This window comes from Tenrec ecaudatus, chromosome 1 (assembly GCF_050624435.1).
Source record: "Tenrec ecaudatus isolate mTenEca1 chromosome 1, mTenEca1.hap1, whole genome shotgun sequence".
Lineage (NCBI taxonomy): Eukaryota > Metazoa > Chordata > Mammalia > Afrosoricida > Tenrecidae > Tenrec > Tenrec ecaudatus.
Window position 1 is genome coordinate 49,891,152 of NC_134530.1, and position 17,677 is coordinate 49,908,828.

The 17,677-nt window shown below is 49.9% G+C and overlaps 1 protein-coding gene across 2 annotated transcripts in view; it reads left to right on the forward strand.

Moving 5' to 3' along the window:
* The first annotated feature begins 7,484 nt into the window (after positions 1 to 7,484).
* ARID1A (AT-rich interaction domain 1A) overlaps positions 7,485 to 17,677 on the forward strand; it is a 73,756-nt gene continuing 63,563 nt past the window's right edge. For both annotated transcript variants that reach the window (XM_075552803.1, XM_075552810.1), the window contains exon 1: positions 7,485 to 8,663. In XM_075552803.1, the coding sequence (XP_075408918.1) occupies positions 7,539 to 8,663 (1,125 nt within the window). In that variant the 5' untranslated portion in view covers positions 7,485 to 7,538. The remainder of the gene's footprint in view (positions 8,664 to 17,677) is intronic.

Sequence of the window (17,677 nt, forward strand, 5' to 3'; positions counted from 1 at the left end):
TTCCTTTGGAAAGTGGTACTACGTTTGTTATAACCTTAATCCTGGTCAGCAGCTAGGCTCTCTTAAAGGAAAACAACCAGACAAAACTGTGCAGCCTCGGGCTCCTGTACGCGTGTCCTGGGGTTGAAACGTAAAAGTGAGGACCTTAAATAACATAGAAAACAAACTCCTCCGATTATCCAGATCTCCTGCATATTTTCAGTTGTTTATAAATCTGTTTTATCTTGTTCCTGGTAAACGTTCCTATTTTGGTACCCCCAGGAAAGCATGGTATCAAAGAAGTGTGTGTGTGTGTGTGTGTGTGTGTGTGTGTGTGTATGAGAGGGAGACTTGGTTGGTCTGATAACATAGTGTGTGCAATGGTGAAGAACTTACTTCGCAAATTGATCTTCGATGACAGGTCACTGAGGATGTGAATCAGCTACAGGCAGTCAGAAGGTGATGTCAGTTAGTGGGTATGGCTCAGCATGACTGCTCCTGTTTGCTTTGTATTTAGTCCTCGTGTTATTGTGGCTACAAGGTCCTCCTGTGAATTTTATTGTGACTCTTAGGTCATCGCTACTGCCAAGGATGGCATTAGCAAGCCTTCTGGGAGACAGGTAAATCAAAGAACAAGGTACCTAATGGGCTCTTTATAAATACCGTTTTGAAATGTTCCTATTGTAAGTAACAATCATACTATTAATTTCTCATTGAAAGACTAACATGCACCCAAGATCTCTGAGCTTCTGTTGAAGACTCCTTTTGAAGGACAGTGGGCCAGAACAGTTTGTACAACTTAAAGGTGGATTAAGAGGAGGAGGTACAGAGGGTTGCTTCCTTATGAAAGGCGGAGGGTGGAGACCATGTGCCCCTGGTCTACAGTATTTGGCTAAGCTTTTAAAATGGCTTCTTTCTAACCTTTGTATAAACAGTAACAAATTGTATCCTCTAAACTTCTTCCTGAAGCACCCCAAACCCACAGCCATCCAGACCATTCAACTTCAACTCATAACCCCATAGGGGAGAGAAAAACACTTCCTCAGGCATTGGAGAGGAAATCTTTAAGGGATCAGGCAGCCTTGTTTCTCCTGTGCGAAAGAGCTTCTCTTCAGTGGCCGTGTGACCCTTCACCTCTCTCGTTCCAGGCTGGAACAGTGGCTGCTCCGGCATAAAGAACCCAGGAATCTGTGTGTGGAGGCCATCAGAACCCCTTCTTTCTACAACTTTCAGCTTCCAACTTTAGCTGGCTCAAGGGGAAACTCAAAATCAGCCGTGGACTCGAATTTATGTAGGTAGTTGTGATTGATCGGGGAAAAGTACTGAAATGCGTGCTTGGATTCTATTGTGAACTTAAATGTGTCCTGGTCTTGGTTTGGGGGTAACAACTGGTACTTGATGTGGCATGGCATTGCATATGTTTTTGTCTGAGGGTACAGTTTGTGGATGGGCTCTGTTAACGAAAACCATTGTGGTGAAGAAGGGAGTGTATGTGTGTTTGGGTGCAGGTTTTAAACGGCCTTTTGGATAGGCTTGATGAGAGCTATTTCCTCTTTTGTCTCCTCTTCTCTCCCTCCCACTTCAAGACTGGAAGAAAGACCAGGCACTGCCAACCAGGCACTGCCACCCAGGCCTCCGGTAGTCAGTCTCCTTGGTGAGGTAGGCCAGTAAGGACCAACCTGCTGGTCTCCACCACCGCCACCCCCAACTCCTTTGGTGGTTTTTGAATTTAGTTTCAATGTTGTTAAATTTTAGCACAGAAAGTGATCATTTGGAAAAATGCCAAAACTCGCTGTATTTTTTCCCCTGGCAGCTTTCCTTTGGTGCCATTGTCAGTTCTGCATGGCACTGAAATGCCACACTCTACCACTATCACAGTCCCACAGCTGATTCTTTTCTTTGTTTATTGTGATGAAGTAGGTCTAACAAAGCATTTGCCATTTCAACCAGTGGCATTCATTCCTCTGACCATGTTGCGCAAAACCAACCACTGCTCTCGTGGCCCTGAACAGAAACCCAGCATCCTTAAGCAATACCTCCCCGTTTCCCCTCCCACGACCACGGCCCACTTTGTTTTTTGCTTCTTTTTCTTCAGACTGCTGTTTTCCTATACTTTGGGAAGCCATTTTCTGTAGGGATCTGTGACTTTACACTTTATAAAGCTAGTCAGAATGCTTTCCCTTAGGGGCCATCCATTTCCTGTCTCATGCTTAATAGGTTCTTTCGGATTTGTTTTGTTTTAATTCTCACACTAGGGAAGCCTGGGATGGTCAGGCTAGCGAGTCCTCTTGAGGTGGCTGTGTGGCAGAGAGGAGGCAGCACATTTGCTGTGTTTCCGAGCCCCCCTATCCTGTTTCACTGAACTGTCTGCCTGCCTCCATTTTGTTGTCTGTGCTCACACGGTGCTTTGCCTTCTCTTCCAACTCTCTTCTACAGAACTTGTGTTGGAGCAGGAGACTCCATTCCAGATCCATTCCAGAGTTGCTGTGAGAAACTTCTCCACTCTGAGTCTTTTCCCATCTCAGAAAAATGGCAGTAGAAGGCAGCTTTATGTAGCCCAGGGCTGCGAGCAACACCCATCTAGAATATGTGGTCTTCTTCCTGAATATCTCCTCCTGATTCTACCCTCCACCTTCAAAATTCCCCTTCTTTAAGCTTCCCATGGGTTAAAATGTCCCTAGCTTGGTCTGAAGAAGAAAACAAAAGCAGGCTACATTTGGTTGAACGTGGGAAGTCAAAGACGACAGATTCCCAGTTCCTGCGCAATAGGCCACATTATTGAGAGGCCTGGCCTTACCTTTGCTCGGTAAGATTCTTGGTTCGTACGTCGTCCCCCACGTCTAAAAACATTTTCGTGTAGTAAGTACCAGGTACAAAATTATTACTGAGTTTTCCTTCTGTGGATCTTAAGCTTCGTTACAAGCACATTTTCCCTATACTATTTTTGTACTGGTTGGTGAATACAGATTCAACAAGGCTTCCACAAGGTTCAGCCTAAGTGAGACATCATAATTCCTGATCCAGCCAGTGGTTTTATAGAGTTCCAGCCCAGGTTTTATTTATTTAAAAAATATTATTAATAGTTTTACTTATTCTGCCTTCCCCAAAAGAAGCCAGCAAGCTCATCATCGAGACTGGTGGATAAAGAGAGAATGCATGTTAGAGCAAGAGCCAGTTGGGACAGTTCTTTTACCCTCTTGTTAAATTGACCTTGGGCGTTCTGTTTTGTTTGAGGCCTGTCACAAATCAGCTCAACCTGGGTATTTATTTTATGTTTAATTTTATTTTCAGGGGAGATGGTGAAGGCAATTTTATTTTCTATCGCCAGAAAGAAAACTAGTTGACATATATTAAGGGTATTTCTTCCTAACTATTATTCTTCCGGGGAAAGAAGGCTTAATCAAAATGCACATTTCTCAAATTATGTACCTTATCGTTATTCTCAAATGTAAATTCGACCAAATTGTTTATTTTAAGACTTTGGAGTGGGTTAAGTACGCTCTAGAAAAGCAGTTGATGCATCCTGGGTTGCTCCTTTGGGATTCTAGATCCTTGGGAAGCACAATTTTACCGCGAAGAGCTCTTCAAGGCCTTTCTGACTCCATTCCATATTTCCTTATGCCGCTCCAGTTCGTATTTTACAGCTCCTGCCTGGAAGCCGGTAACATAATGAATTGCCTTGACTCTCGCTTCAATCCACTTTCCTCTCTTAATATGCAGCCCAAAGTTTTGCAGCTCCCTGTCAGAGGGTAGTGCTAGACTTTCACACTGATCCCGAAGCCTCCGCTGGGGCCGTTTCTTAGCACGGAGTTACAAACTTTCAGCAGCAGCTCCGGGCCGAAATCCACGCCAGGCTTTGAACGGTGCTTCTGGCTTCCGTCAACTGACAGAGTTGCCCTTTTGCTCAAACTCGCAGCTCCAGTTTGTAGTCAGGAGCGCTCCGCTGGGCGTCTGCCGCGGCGCGGCGGCGGGAATGTGTGTGTGGTGTGTCTCCCAACCCGGCGCCCCCCAACCTAACCGGGCTGCCTGGTCTTAAAAGATCTCCCCTCGTCCCCCTCCCCCCCTCCAAAAAAAAAGATTGGGGGAAGGAAGGAAGCCAGAGCAAAGAGCCTGACCTTTTGTTTGTTGAGTTTAGTATTTCAGCCATTTAGGGGAAGCAAACCGAGAGGAAGGGTTGTCCTCCTTGCAAACGTTTCCTTCTCTTAGCAAACCCTTCAGGCCGCGTTTCCACATTTTACAGCTCACTGTGTCGATTTTAATAGGGTGTTCCCTGGTTCCTGGGCCCAATCCACGCACACTGTGCAGCCGGGTAAAAAGGAGAACGCATCCTCTGCCATTTTCAGCCAGTTGGTCCGGGCAGCCCTGCCCCCTGCTCGGGCCGCCCCGAGCGCTGGAGTTCACGCTGCGCGCCCAGACCCTCCGCCGGATCCTCGGGGCCGGAGGTCCAGGCCACGTTTGCGAAATGCCGTGCGGCCGGGGGCTGGCGATAAGAACTCTCCTGTGAGGGAGCGCGAGCGAGACTTTAGTCCGGTTTCCATGTCAACGATTCGGTCCATATTTGCCATCAGGCTGTTGGTGGCCCAGGCGCTTGGGCGAGGGCAGCGCCGTCCCGGTCCTCGCCCTGCAGTCCGCGCCGGGATTCCCGAGCTGCCTGGTGCGGGGTTAAATGGCAGGGGCCGGAGGGGAGCCTCCGCGGAGGGGAGGGCCGCGGCCCGGAGCCGGGGTCTCGCCGCTCGGGCCGGCCACGTGCCCGGCTCCTCCCCTCCCCCCGTTCCCGCTGCTGCGCTAGTTTCTAAGAAAGTTCTCTGCCTGGCCGTCGCTGCGACGGTGGCGTGGGGCTCTAGTGGACCTTGAGGGTTGAAGATGAGGGAAATCTAAAAAGTGGGAAAGGAGATTGCGCACGTTACCTTGCCCAAGCCGGGCAGAGAAATAGCGCACGAGAAAAAATGGAGGCTGTTTTCAAACTGTGTGCACGTGTAGGGAGGGACAAGGGTTTTGGCTCTTGGCCTGTTCCACAGACATTGAGCGAAGTCGATGAGGTCTGACTTTGGAGACAAATCCATCCTGGTGTCCAGGTTTTCAATTACATCCCAGCTCCCGCTCCGAGGGAAATGGAAGGGTAATTGCATATAAAAAAAAATCCTCATTTCTGTGCAGGACTCAGGACTGTTTGGCAGATCAGCGGCAGTTGATTAAATAGCAAAGCCCCAAATAAACAAGGCAGCCTTTAATTTGGTTTCTAGGACCTCATGCACCGGGAGAGTTGTTGCCCCTGACGATGGTGCCTAAAACAAGGGTACAGGCCCGTTCCTGCCAGTCAGATCTTGGTAGGCCCGTTTGGCTTTAGGCTTGGGGTGTTGACTTTTTCCCCCTGGCCTCCCCACTCTAAATTTTCCGGGAGGTTAGATATGAGTTCCAGCCTTTGTGACTATTCTCTGTGACCAGTGAGTGTCCAGAACACCAGGTTATGACAGGCCCTGGAAGGAGAACTGTCTGTGCCGTGAGGCCTGCCAGAAGGCCCTGGTCTTTAGGGACTCTGGCCTGGGTCTCCCCAGGTGGTTGGCCCTGGTAGAGCTGGCTTACCCTATCAGAACCTTCCGTATCAGACTGCCACTGGGGTATTCCTGGGATCTGTCCTGGAGCACCACTTAGGAGTTTTCGTGAATGCCTCGATCTTTTCTGTTAACCTGCCTTTACACCCAACTTGACCGTGATCGCAGTCTCTCAGAGTGCATTGGTAAACTTCAGCGTCTTTATACTACTGGGGGCTAGAAAACAAACCTGGTCTGCTCTTCTCTCCCTGCTCTGTCCGGCACACTGCCTTTGCTCTTCCCCTTCCATGGCCATCATTACTCCTCCGCAGTGGTTTGCACACTTGGGGGTTCTTGGGAGTCTCTTTGGGGGGCTGTGTAGTCTGATGGGCGCTGACTTTGGAGACTTGGGGCTAGAGACCATTATGGTCTGAACTTAGGCCACCATAGGGCTTAGGATCCACAAGTCCGATGGCAACACGCGGCCTTCCTTCCAACAGCTTCACTGGCAAGCATTGTAGGCCAGTGGGGAGCTGGCCAGCTTTGAACTTAAATGCATTCTGATACCGTTGTTGGATTTACTCACTACTTGACAGCCTTTTAAAATGGATATTTTAAAAATAAAGTAGGAGGCAGCCTTGGAGACTCCACTTATTTTTGAAGTCACCCTAACTCTACCCTCTGACTTTAGGTGACCTCGGACAGGTCTCCTCCTCTCAGTTCTTTCAAGTCTGTAAGGTGGGAATAATCCGGACCCCATACCCCTAGGGTCTTGTAAGGACGGGGCTAATGAGGACAGGGAAGTAGGAAAGCGGAAAGTCTGAACAATGCTCAAGTCATTTCTCTCGGCTTGCAAAGAGTAAACTGCCCAGCCTAGCTTGCTCACTCAGCCGGGTCTTTAGAGCGGGTTTGTAAAGGGCTTTGAAGAAAAGTGCTGTAGAGGTGCTAAGTAGCAGCCAAGAGACCAGGCCAGCTGCCAGAGAGTCGGGCCTGGGCCGAGGCGGCCGCGGTCTCGGGCTCAGGCCAATTTTGCAGCCGCGGGTAAAGTTCACACTGCCCGCAGCTCCCCTCGGTGCGGCTGAGACCCGCCTGGATAGGAACTCGGGGAGGGAGGCGGCGCAGGCTCCGGAGGGGATACGAGTTCCAGGCCGGGTTTTCCCTGCTGCCTTCGGCGGCGGCGCTGCTGAGCGAAAGCGGCCGAGAGCCTGCCGCCGCGGCTAGTTTTCTTCCCCTCCTCCTTTGTGAGGGGAAGCGAGTGAGTCCGTTCCGCGACCTGCTCCCGCTCCGCGCTCCACTCCGGGTTTGCCAGGCGGCCGCGACGGTGCTGGGTAAAATGGCAGTGCTGAGCCTCGTGTCGGAGTGAGGGGGACTCGGAGGAGAGTGGGGCGCTCTAGCCGTTCAGTCCCGCCGCCCGCCTGCTCGCCCGCCCGCTGCCGCGCAGCAGCCTCGGCCACCGCCGCGGCCGGCGAGGGGAGGCAGGGCGCCCGTCCGGGCCGCGCGCTCAGACTCTGCCTCCCGGCGCCCGGGCTACTGCCGCGCGCCCTCCAGCCCGCCCGTCCCGGGTCCCCCTCCCCCCGCTCCCTCCCTCCCTCCCCGCCCCCTCCCCCTCGCCTCCCTCCCTCCCTCCCTCCTCCTTTCTCCGGCAGCAGAAAGCGGAGAGTCACAGCGGGGCCAGGCCCTGGGGAGCGAAGCCTCCACCGCCCCCCTCATTCCCAGGCAAGGGCTTGGGGGGAATGAGCCGGGAGAGCCGCGTCCCGAGCCTCCAGAGCCGGGAGCAGCTGAGCCGCGGGCGCCTCGGCCGCCGCCGCCGCCTCCTCCTCCGCCGCCGCCAGCCCGGAGCCTGAGCCGGCGGGGCGGGGGGGAGAGGAGCGAGCGAGCGAGCGAGCGCCGCGCAGCAGCGGAGCCCCGCGAGGCCCGCCCGGGCGGGTGGGGAGGGCAGCCCGGGGGACTCGGCCCCGGGGCGGGGTGGGAGGGGGGGAGAAGACGAAGACAGGGCCGGGTCTCTCCGCCGACGAGACAGCGGGGATCATGGCCGCGCAGGTCGCCCCCGCCGCCGCCAGCAGCCTGGGTAACCCGCCGCCGCCGCCGCCCTCGGAGCTGAAGAAAGCGGAGCAGCAGCAGCAGCAGCAGCGCGAGGAGGCGGGGGGCGAGGCGGCGGCGGCGGCCGAGCGCGGGGAAATGAAGGCAGCCGCCGGGCAGGAGAGCGAGGGCCCCGCCGTGGGGCCGCCGCAGCCGCTGGGAAAGGAGCTGCAGGACGGGGCCGAGAGCAATGGGGGCGGCGGCGGCGGCGGGCCGGGCGCGGAGCCGGACCTGAAGAACTCGAACGGGAACGCGGGCCCTAGGCCCGCCCTGAACAATAACCTCGCGGAGCCGCCCGGCGGCGGCGGCGGCGGCAGCAGCGACGGGGTGGGGGCGCCTCCTCACTCGGCCGCGGCCGCCTTGCCGCCCCCAGCCTACGGCTTCGGGCAGCCCTACGGCCGGAGCCCGTCCGCCGTCGCCGCCGCCGCGGCCGCCGTCTTCCACCAACAACATGGCGGACAACAAAGCCCTGGCCTGGCAGCGCTGCAGAGCGGCGGCGGCGGCGGCGGGGGCCTGGAGCCGTACGCGGGGCCCCCGCAGAACTCGCACGACCACGGCTTCCCCAACCACCAGTACAACTCCTACTACCCCAACCGCAGCGCCTACCCCCCGCCCCCCCAGGCCTACGCGCTGAGCTCCCCGAGAGGCGGCACTCCGGGCCCCGGCGTGGCGGCGGCGGCCGCCGGCTCCAAGCCGCCTCCCTCCTCCAGCGCCTCGGCCTCGTCGTCGTCGTCCTTCGCTCAGCAGCGCTTCGGGGCCATGGGGGGAGGCGGCCCCTCCGCGGCCGGCGGGGGAACCCCCCAGCCCACCGCCACCCCCACCCTCAACCAACTGCTCACGTCGCCCAGCTCGGCCCGGGGCTACCAGGGCTACCCCGGGGGCGACTACGGCGGCGGGCCCCAGGACGGGGGCGCGGGCAAGGGCCCGGCGGACATGGCCTCCCAGTGCTGGGGGGCCGCGGCGGCGGCGGCGGCGGCGGCCGCCTCGGGAGGGGCCCAACAAAGGAGCCACCACGCGCCCATGAGCCCCGGGAGCAGCGGCGGCGGGGGGCAGCCGCTCACCCGGACCCCGCAGGTACACAGCTGGATGGGGAGGGGGCCGGGGCACGCGGGGGCCGGGGGCGGGTGGCGGTGGCGGGGAGCCGGTCGCAGCGTGGGACGCCCCCCCAAGTCCGGGGCCCCCACTGCTGGGGAGCTGCCATTGTCTGGCTCTTCTCTCTTAAAATGGCTGCCTGTCTGCCTTCCCTCCTCCAGTCTTTGTGTGGGGCTCTCCCGGAGGTGCCTGCTCCCCTTCGCCCTCTCCCCCGGCCCCCTCGGACTCCGGGGTCCTGTAGTGGGGTGCGGGGCGGAGTGTGCGAGGGAAGGGTCTGGCCGGGGTGAGGGGGTGCTGGGGGTTCAGGTGAGGGATACAGTTGGTGGCCGGAGCCTGGGAGTTGATCAGACAGTTCTCTGCTCACCTGCAGCTCCTCTCTGCCCCCCTCGCCTTCCTCTAGGCCGGCCCCCATCCGTGTTTCCCAGGAGGGGCCCCTCGGACTTGTGGGGACCTCGAGGGAGGGCAGGGACCTGCTTGGGGGCGGCTGGAGGCCGGCTGCGGTTCACCCAGGGCAGCCCCGGCCATCTCCTGTCTCGGTCTCCGCCGGCCCAGTGGCCCCGGCTTCTCCCTGGAAGTGCTGGTAAACAGCTGAGTGATTGGAGTAGTAAGTGCAGATTGCTTTGGTTTGGGATTTGAATTATGGAGGTAAAATCCTTCTGTCAAAGCCAGGAGACAGTTGGTCTTAGGTTGACATCCTATCTGTGATCTGATTGGCTCCCCATCTCCTGCTCTTGGCCATTTATAATTGCCTCTGATGTAATGGTACAACAATCCTGATGAGCTCATAAACTTTTACACTCTGCTTTTCTGCCAGTGATAACCCAAACCATCGCTGCCACTATCTGCCTTTTATTCCAGAGCTGAAATTGGCTGTGACCTTGAGGAGGGAGGCTTTAAGCAGCAATACTGTATCAGCAGGAGCAGAGCCCCAGACAGGCTGCCCTTGTTACATTGTGCCCGAAACAAAAGAGGAGGCAATGGCATTTTGCTTGTACCTTGGATTTATTTTGCTTGTTGTGTTTTATGCAGCCTGAAATAGATTCTGTGTTGGTAGAACAGTAGCTGAGTTTTTCTCTACAATGGGTTTGCTGTTTGTTTGGGTTTTGTGACTTTCCCGATGGGATAAATGACTTCTTTGATGACTCTGAAGATGCATTTGTCTTGAGTAATTTTGACTGTTCGCTTCACAGAATTGAAATAATTTTTATTGAGCTTATTGAGTGATGAATGTGGGAATCTTAATTGGGGGGGCTTGAAGAAATTTCCTTTTTGTTGCTTAGAAATGGAAGCTTTCTGAGAATTTCATATTTGGTTTACGAGTGTTCTGTTTTAAGGAAGGCGGGTCCCATTCTTTGTTTACATGTTGAATTTTGTTAACTCTTTTGTTAATTGGACTTTGGGAGAGCAGCTCAATTTAAAGGGAAGCGAATGTTCTCTTCCATAATTATGAGAGGGACTTTATCCTAAAATTTGTAATTTATTATTGGAATATCAAATAGGTTGGCTTTTATTTCACTAGCAATCATTTTAGAACTTTGAAATATAGACCAGCCAGGGTTTGGTTTTTTTTTTTTTGCAATGAAGGTATATCCCTTCCCCCTCCCTTCCCCCCCCCCCACCCCCCCCAGGGCCCTTGGCTTCCAAGATACAAAGATAGAACCTACAATAATACTTAAAAGTTGCTTGGGTACTTTTTTATTGTTTCATTTTGTTCTTTTTGTGCTCTTTGTCATGTTTCATCTTCAAGGATTTGGCCAGAAATTTAGATTACTTTTTGTATCCATGTAGCTCTTCAAAGAAGGAAAAGCCACTTTGGTAATGCCCTCCCCACAGCAGTGGCCACTTAGTACCTTTGTGCCTGTGCAGCAAGGAGCTCTTGTTCACCTAGGTGACCTAATATAGTCCCACCCCCTGCTAGACATGCTCTTTCTGCTTGTCCATTGACTTAGGAACTTGGAAAGTTGCATTGGACGGCAGGCTTAGAACACACAGCATTTTCAATTGTTATTTCTGTTTGGAGGATACATTCTGTCTTAGAAAACAACATCTTTGATTTACTCTTATTTTCCATCTTCTTTTCTCTCATTCCTTTCAGGTTTTCTTTCCTGGCTGAGAAATCACGCTTTTTGAAAACTTTTAAGAGGAAGCAATTTGGGGGTAAACCAAGGCTCATTTACATTGTTCTGATTTGGAGATAGGCAACGTTTGGTTATAGAGCATTTGCTGTTTACTGGTTTTTATTTTTCAGTCACTCACCAAATTCCATTTTTGTGAGAGGTATTATTCTCTGTCCTGTGTAAATGGAGGAAGGTAGATACAGACCCCGTGTAGATTTTTGGATGCGGTTTCTGATGGCCTTTTACTACTGCCAGACCTGGACCTAGTTACAGAGCATAGGTTCTTTCTGTTCTGTATTGGTTTAGATGCTTGCTCCTTTGAGACCTGGGGAATAGGCAGCAAGCTCTTGGTTGAGGAAGGTACCATGCACCTTGCCATTTTGTGGATTTCTTGAGGTGTGTGGCCCTAGTGTGGATAAGGGTTGTAGGAGATAGGTTTTGACCTGAATTCCTCTTTGCTACTTGAGGACAAACCTCTTGCTGCATGCCATTTTACCCTGATGAGCTTGGTGGGTCTTGCAGTACAACTAGAAAAAACATCCTAAATAAAGACTTACACCAAGTTCAAGTACACAGGTGACCCCTGAAACTATTTTATCAGAAGTAAGACTTGTCAGATCAGGATGCCCATGTGTTCTTAAATAGTAGAGTCTTTTAATTTTTTTTTTAAATAGTAGAGTCTTGCTCTGCCTCTTAGCCCTGGGTTAACAGTTGATTATTTCTGGAGACTTGATGTGGCGACAGTCACCATATTCTCATTTGACTCTTAGGAAATAGAGATTAGGTAAATGTCTCTGTCCTGGCTCTGGATATTTCACGGGAACTGGATATTTCAAGGGAACTTTTCCTTTATCTCTTCTTATGCAATGTTTTGTCTCAAGGTGTTGAGTCTTGCTACTGATAAAATAGTTTCAGGTCACCTGTATACTTGAACCTGGTGTAAGTCTTTTTATTTAGGATGTTTCTTGTAGTTGAACTGGAAGACCCACCCAGCTCATCAGGGTAAAAAGGCATTGCAGCAAGTTTGGAACCATGTTGGAGATGATTGTAAAGTTTGGCTGTTTGTTCCTGCTATGGAACTGTAAAATAACATTTCCGACTCCTGGGAAACAAACAGGAATCCTGGGTTTATTATGGGAATGCCTACTGGCAGAAATACAGGTCTTGGAGCTCTCTCAAGTAGGAGGGAGCAGAACAACTGAACTGAGATGGTGCATTTTAGTTGGGGCTTTGTGTTTCCTTAGTGTCCATGAGAGAACTGGGGTAGATGAGGATTGGGACAGGGGTGCAAGAAGAGAGCAAGCAACCAGGACCAAGATGGATCTCTTGTATGTCGGTCCTGTGAGGACTCTGTTAAGGTTTCTTCCTTTGTGTTTGGCACAGTGACTATGACAAGCAGCACCTTCTGTAACAAGATGTCTTACATTGCATTAAACATTCATATGTTGAATTGACGCCTGTAGGGTGTGGTGTCTGCTATGGGCCTTCTTGCAGAGAGGGTAGTAAGTGTGGAGATAGGCTGACAAAGTGTAAGGTGCAGAGTTCTTGCTCATTCCTAGCCCCCAAAATTGCTTCAAATAAAGTGACTTCAAGTCCCAAAATTTTTGAGGCAACGAAAGAGTGCATGTAAATATGGATAAAATATGATACTCATAATAAATTGACATTAAATAGTTCTTTATTTCCAGTGAGCTGTATTACCTTGAACTCTGAAGTGGAGTCAGGGACTCCTGTGGTTTTTATTTCTAAGCCTTCCTCTCTCCCTCTCCCCACTCACTCATCACTGCCATCAAACCAATTCCAATGCCTAGCGACCCTATAGGACAAAGTAGAACTTCCTTTTGGGGGATTGGAGACTTAAAAAAGTATGTGGAAGCAGAAGCCTCAACTTTGTCCGGTGGGTTGGAGTAGCTGGCGGGCTCGAATGGCTGACTTTTGGGTTGGCTCAATGGGGGCTCCTTATTTTTCTGGGCATTGTTTCTGGCGCACACCATGTGGTGCAGGGGTTGAGGATATAGAGCTAGGACTCACAAAGGGAGGAGGCTTAGGTAGTACTGTGTGTGACGTAGGGCGAGGCCTTCACCTTCTCTGGATTTCATTTTCTCCTCATGAGCAAAGTGAAGTTGATGGATTGTGTGACCTCCTCACTCTGGGATTCTTCTATCTGTGCTTCCATACCTGGTATCTTTGCAGGGCAGTTTCTTCCTGTACATTGATTAGTCAAGTTCTTGAGACCCTATTTCTACCCTTTGGCTCAGGGAACTCAAGGCTGTTTCCTCCTGAGGATTCACAGGGCAAGCTTTGAACAGTGGTCTGTATAGCCCAGTATAGCAGAAGTTCACCCAGACTGTTACTTTGAAACTGTTCATCTGTTTGCCCTTAGTTAGTCCACCTGGCTTGTGGTTTTAAAACACTAAGTAGTAATTGAAAAATTAGACTTCATTAAAGCAAGACTTGAAAAATAGTTGCTTCAGAATCCCCAGGAGGCGCAACACTGGGGTGGGGGTGGGGGTGTTGACGGCGAGTGGCATGAGTGGAGATTGGTAAGTTCATGGGTTGCCTTGCCCTGCCATTCTTGAGGGTTGTGGGGAGCGGTAGTAGCAGTAAGCTCCCCTCAGACTCTAAGGTGTTTGGGCAGGTTGAGGGCTGGTTTGGGCAGTTAGGTGTAATTTGAGTGCCTGGACTTGCCCTGCAAATTTTGCTGAGAGAGGAGCAACAGTTCTGAGGTTGGAACCAGAAAGCTTAATATCTGTCAGTTTCACAGATATATTTGCTTTTAAAAAATTTTTTGTTCCACTGTTTTGTGTGTATGGCAGGGGTTTTCAACCTTCCTAATGCTGAGATCCTTTAATACAGTTCATGTGGTGGTGACCCCCAACCATAAAATTATTTTCGTTGCTATTTCATAACAGTTAATTTGCTACTGTGATGAATCAGGCGACCCCTGTGAAAGGGTCTTTTGGCTCCAAAGGGGTCACGACCCACAGGTTGAGAACCACTGGTGTATGTGTTTTAAAATGACATGGTTTGTATGTGACTCTGGAAATGCAGTTCTTTCTTTTCTCTAGCACATCTGATTTTCCATTCTTTCTCCTCCTGGCTTGTAGTTTAGAAGTGTAATTTAGGCATATTAGAGGTGTGCTCGAATGCTCCCAGGAAACTTCCCTTTATAAAAGAGGGAAAAAGACCGAGGGAAAGGTGTTTGATAATTCTCTGCTTGACACAGCAGCTTCTTCTTCGCTAAAGGAGCCAAATGTTTCAGAGCTTTGTGTAAATACTTGCTGAGCTGTCAATATGTACCCAGGAGGTTTCTGTAGTAAGATGTAAACGGCTCTATAGAATGTTTGACAGGCAAATTAATAAACAGTTTTCAAGCAAAGATAATGCTAGTCTCTTCTCATGTAGTAGAATAAAATAGTATTGCAGAAAAAGACTAGAGACGAGGAAGGTAGTGTTGAGGGAGGGGATGGTAGGGGCTTGGAGATAAAGGAGAGGTGATTTAAAAGAAATTTGGCATGGACAGATGCTGCCTTAGAAGCAGTCTCCATGGCCCTGGCTCCCAGCTCAGTTCATGGCACGTGGAGAAGAGCCCCAAATCAATCGCAATTCAGAGTGAAAATAAACAGAAGTTTGAGAAGAAGGCCCCACGTTGCAATATTGAAGCTGGTGTTTCTAAAAGCTTGTTTTTTGGGGGGAAGTTTCACCTTTTGAAAGGTTTTATAGTTTGGGGAGATGCTGGGTTTCAGGGCTGGGTTTATGTTTTTTAGGATTGGAGGGAGAGAAAAAAGAGACTGCATCTTCAGCAGCGTCCTCATCCTTTGTTCTGCGGTGGCTTTTGAGATAGTAAAACCACAACCCCGGGCTGGGTTTACTTACACATTTTTACTGGGTTTCTGTGTGTCCTATGTATGTGGATATCAATGCCTCCAAGTGTCTGATTTAGTTGAAAGTTCAAATATTTGGGGAATCACCAAATATTTGAGGATTCGATTTTTAACCTAATTTTGTAAATAGATTGTCTTTTTTTTTTTAGATTTGTCCTTTTAGAATTTAGTGACTTTTTTGGTTGTTTTTAAGAAACATTCTTTATGGAGGAAAAAAAATCTGTGAATGAGTACATTAGCAGATTATTTGCTTGTGGTACTTTGTTTTCGGTAGCCCCATGAGATGAACAAATTGACCATCTTGAGAATTCTCTTTTTCTAAAAAAATGTTTTAATGTAGTTTGAATGGAAGATTATAGAACAAATTACTTTCCCATTCAAGAAATTAACACAGGCAGGTTGGATATATAGCTGGGGGGGGGCGCAAATAACAGAAAGGTGGGTGAAGGGAGACAATGGACAGTGTAAGATACGAAAGAACAACAACAATAATAATAGAATTGATCAAGGTTTCATGAGGGTGGGAGTGGAAAAAAGGGGAGCCGATACCAAGGGTTCAGGTAGAAAGAAGTTGTTTTAGAAATGTTGATGGCAACACATGTACAAGTGTGCTTAATGCCAATTGAATGATGGATAGTATTAAGAGTTGTAAGAGCCCCCAATAAAATGGTTAAAAAAAAAAACACATTTTGTAACATGTGTTCCCGTTACTCACTGGCCTCCCAGTTTCCATTCACCTGTCTTTCCTGCCTCTTCTTACCCTGGGAACTTGGTCTTTGAGCAAATGCTACCCTTATACTCTCATTGTGGTTTCCTATTCTGAGAAGCATGTTTCTCACATGTGCTTAATTGTTCACTTTATTGGCTTGCTTATTGTCTGGAAGGTGCTCTCCTGCAGTGGGCTTAATTCTAGATTTGAAGGATATGATCATAATCTTGGGGTTTCCACAAGTAAGACCAGACCAGTAAATCTGGTTGTTTTGAAGATTTTGAATTTTGTTCCACCGTTTCTCCCACTCTGGTAGGCCCTTCCAGGAAGCATGTGGTGGGTGATATTGGGCACCATCTAGTTCTTCTGGTCTCAGGCTAGTGGAGGCTGTGGTTTGTGTAGGTCACTGGGCCTTTGAACTATTTCCTTAAGCCTTTGGTTTCTGTCAGTCTATTTGCTCTGAACAGAAAAAGAGACCAATAGTTCTATTTTAGATTACTGTTTGCAAGCTTTTAAGACTAGTTTGGGGTTCTCAACATGTGGGTCATGACCCCTGTGAGAGTCGAACAACCCTTTCACAGGGGTTGCCTGATTCCTAACAGTAGCAAAATTGCAGTTACGAAGTAGCAACGAAAATAATTTTATGGTTAGTTCACCACAACATGAGGAGCTGTATTAAAGGTTGAGGCACAAGGACCACTGCTCTAGTTGCTTCTCAACCAAAGTAAGATGTGGATGGAACACTGTCTTTTGGGACCATGTTATGCTGATTGAACGAAATATCCTTTGAAGTCTTTTTTTTTTCTCTTTAAACTTTTTTTGAATTAGGTGGCCATTTCCATGTCAGATCATTGTTTTTGCAATCACCATTGTATCAAACCTGCCAGCGACTTAGTCACTTCAATTTTTCCCCCTCATTCCTCGCGTAGCACACTCTTTTCCCCTTCACCAAAGTTACCGTCTATCTACCCTTTAGTCTAAAAGGAACTCCAGTGACATAGTGAACTGCTAACCACAAGGTCAGGGGTGCAAACCCAGCAGTTGTTCCTTGAGAAAAAGAGAAGGCTATCTACTCCTGTAAAGATTGAAGTCTCGGAGACCCACAGGGGCAGTTCCACTCTGCCTGTGGGGGCGTTATGAAGCAGGACCGATTTGGTAGCAGTGAGAGAGACCATCTGGCCAATTGCTTCCCCTTTTGTGGAAGATTTGCTGCTTTGGAAGCTCCTTTGGGGTAGTAATGCCCTGTAGAGGTGTTCTGAGCTGGAGTCAACTGAATGGTAGTGGGTTTTGATTTTGACTTACACAGTCGCAGGGGATATGAATGTAATTATGACCCTAACTATAATAGTTGATCTTCAGGCAACTTAGCAAAGAACTGTTTGAAAATAAAACACAGAAATCACTTGGATGAACATTTACATTGATGATGGTTTCACATGATTACCTCAACCTTTTCCAAGTGTTGGTGATGAGGGTGTTAGAATTTCAGCCCTGTTGCTGAGAGCATGGTTTCTAGGTCAGGGAGCTGCAGAGAGAGATCTGACTGGGGATGGGTCACATCCTTCCTGGTTAGTGGTGCTGCCTAGGTGCCAGGAGGAATTTCAAAGGTAGTGCAAGTTTCACTTTAGAAGAATCTCCTTTTTTTAAAGGGAATTATGTTTATGTGCACATGACTTATAAAGCAGGGTTTGATAAATGGACCAGCCGAAATGCATAGGCATGAGTGAGTGATTCAAGGCTGAGTTGGAATGAGAGTTGGGCAGTGTTAACCTGGGACAGCCTTTTAGAGGCAGTGAACACATTCATCTCCAGACTTGTAGTTGTCTCGGTGTTCCAGTGACTTTGAGAATTTGGCCTCCGCCCATAACATTCCCTGAAAGAGAGCGGTTCCAGGAGCTTGGTGGTTCCTGTGGTTATACGGGGCCTTTGGTTCAACCTGCCAAGTCCTTGGCCAGTTTAGGGGTTCTTTTGTAGTAGTACATGTGGATTTGGAAGGTCATGTCACTTCGGGATTGTGTGCTCTGGATAGCTCTGCGGTGGCTCAACTCTGGCTGGGGAGCTGCGGTGGTTTCTCTAAGGGCAGGGTTAGTTGACTGAAAGAACGAGAGTCCTGACATACGTGGGACTCTTAGGCCCTGCGATTTCCAAAGAGTTAGGAGGGGTGCTCAAGCTGTGTTGTTTGGATGAGACTTTATATTGAGGGTTGACAGGTTGGGTAAGTGTGCACATAAACAGTTTGCCTATCTGTTCATACACACGGCGGCCTGTAATACTGTTTGTGATTGG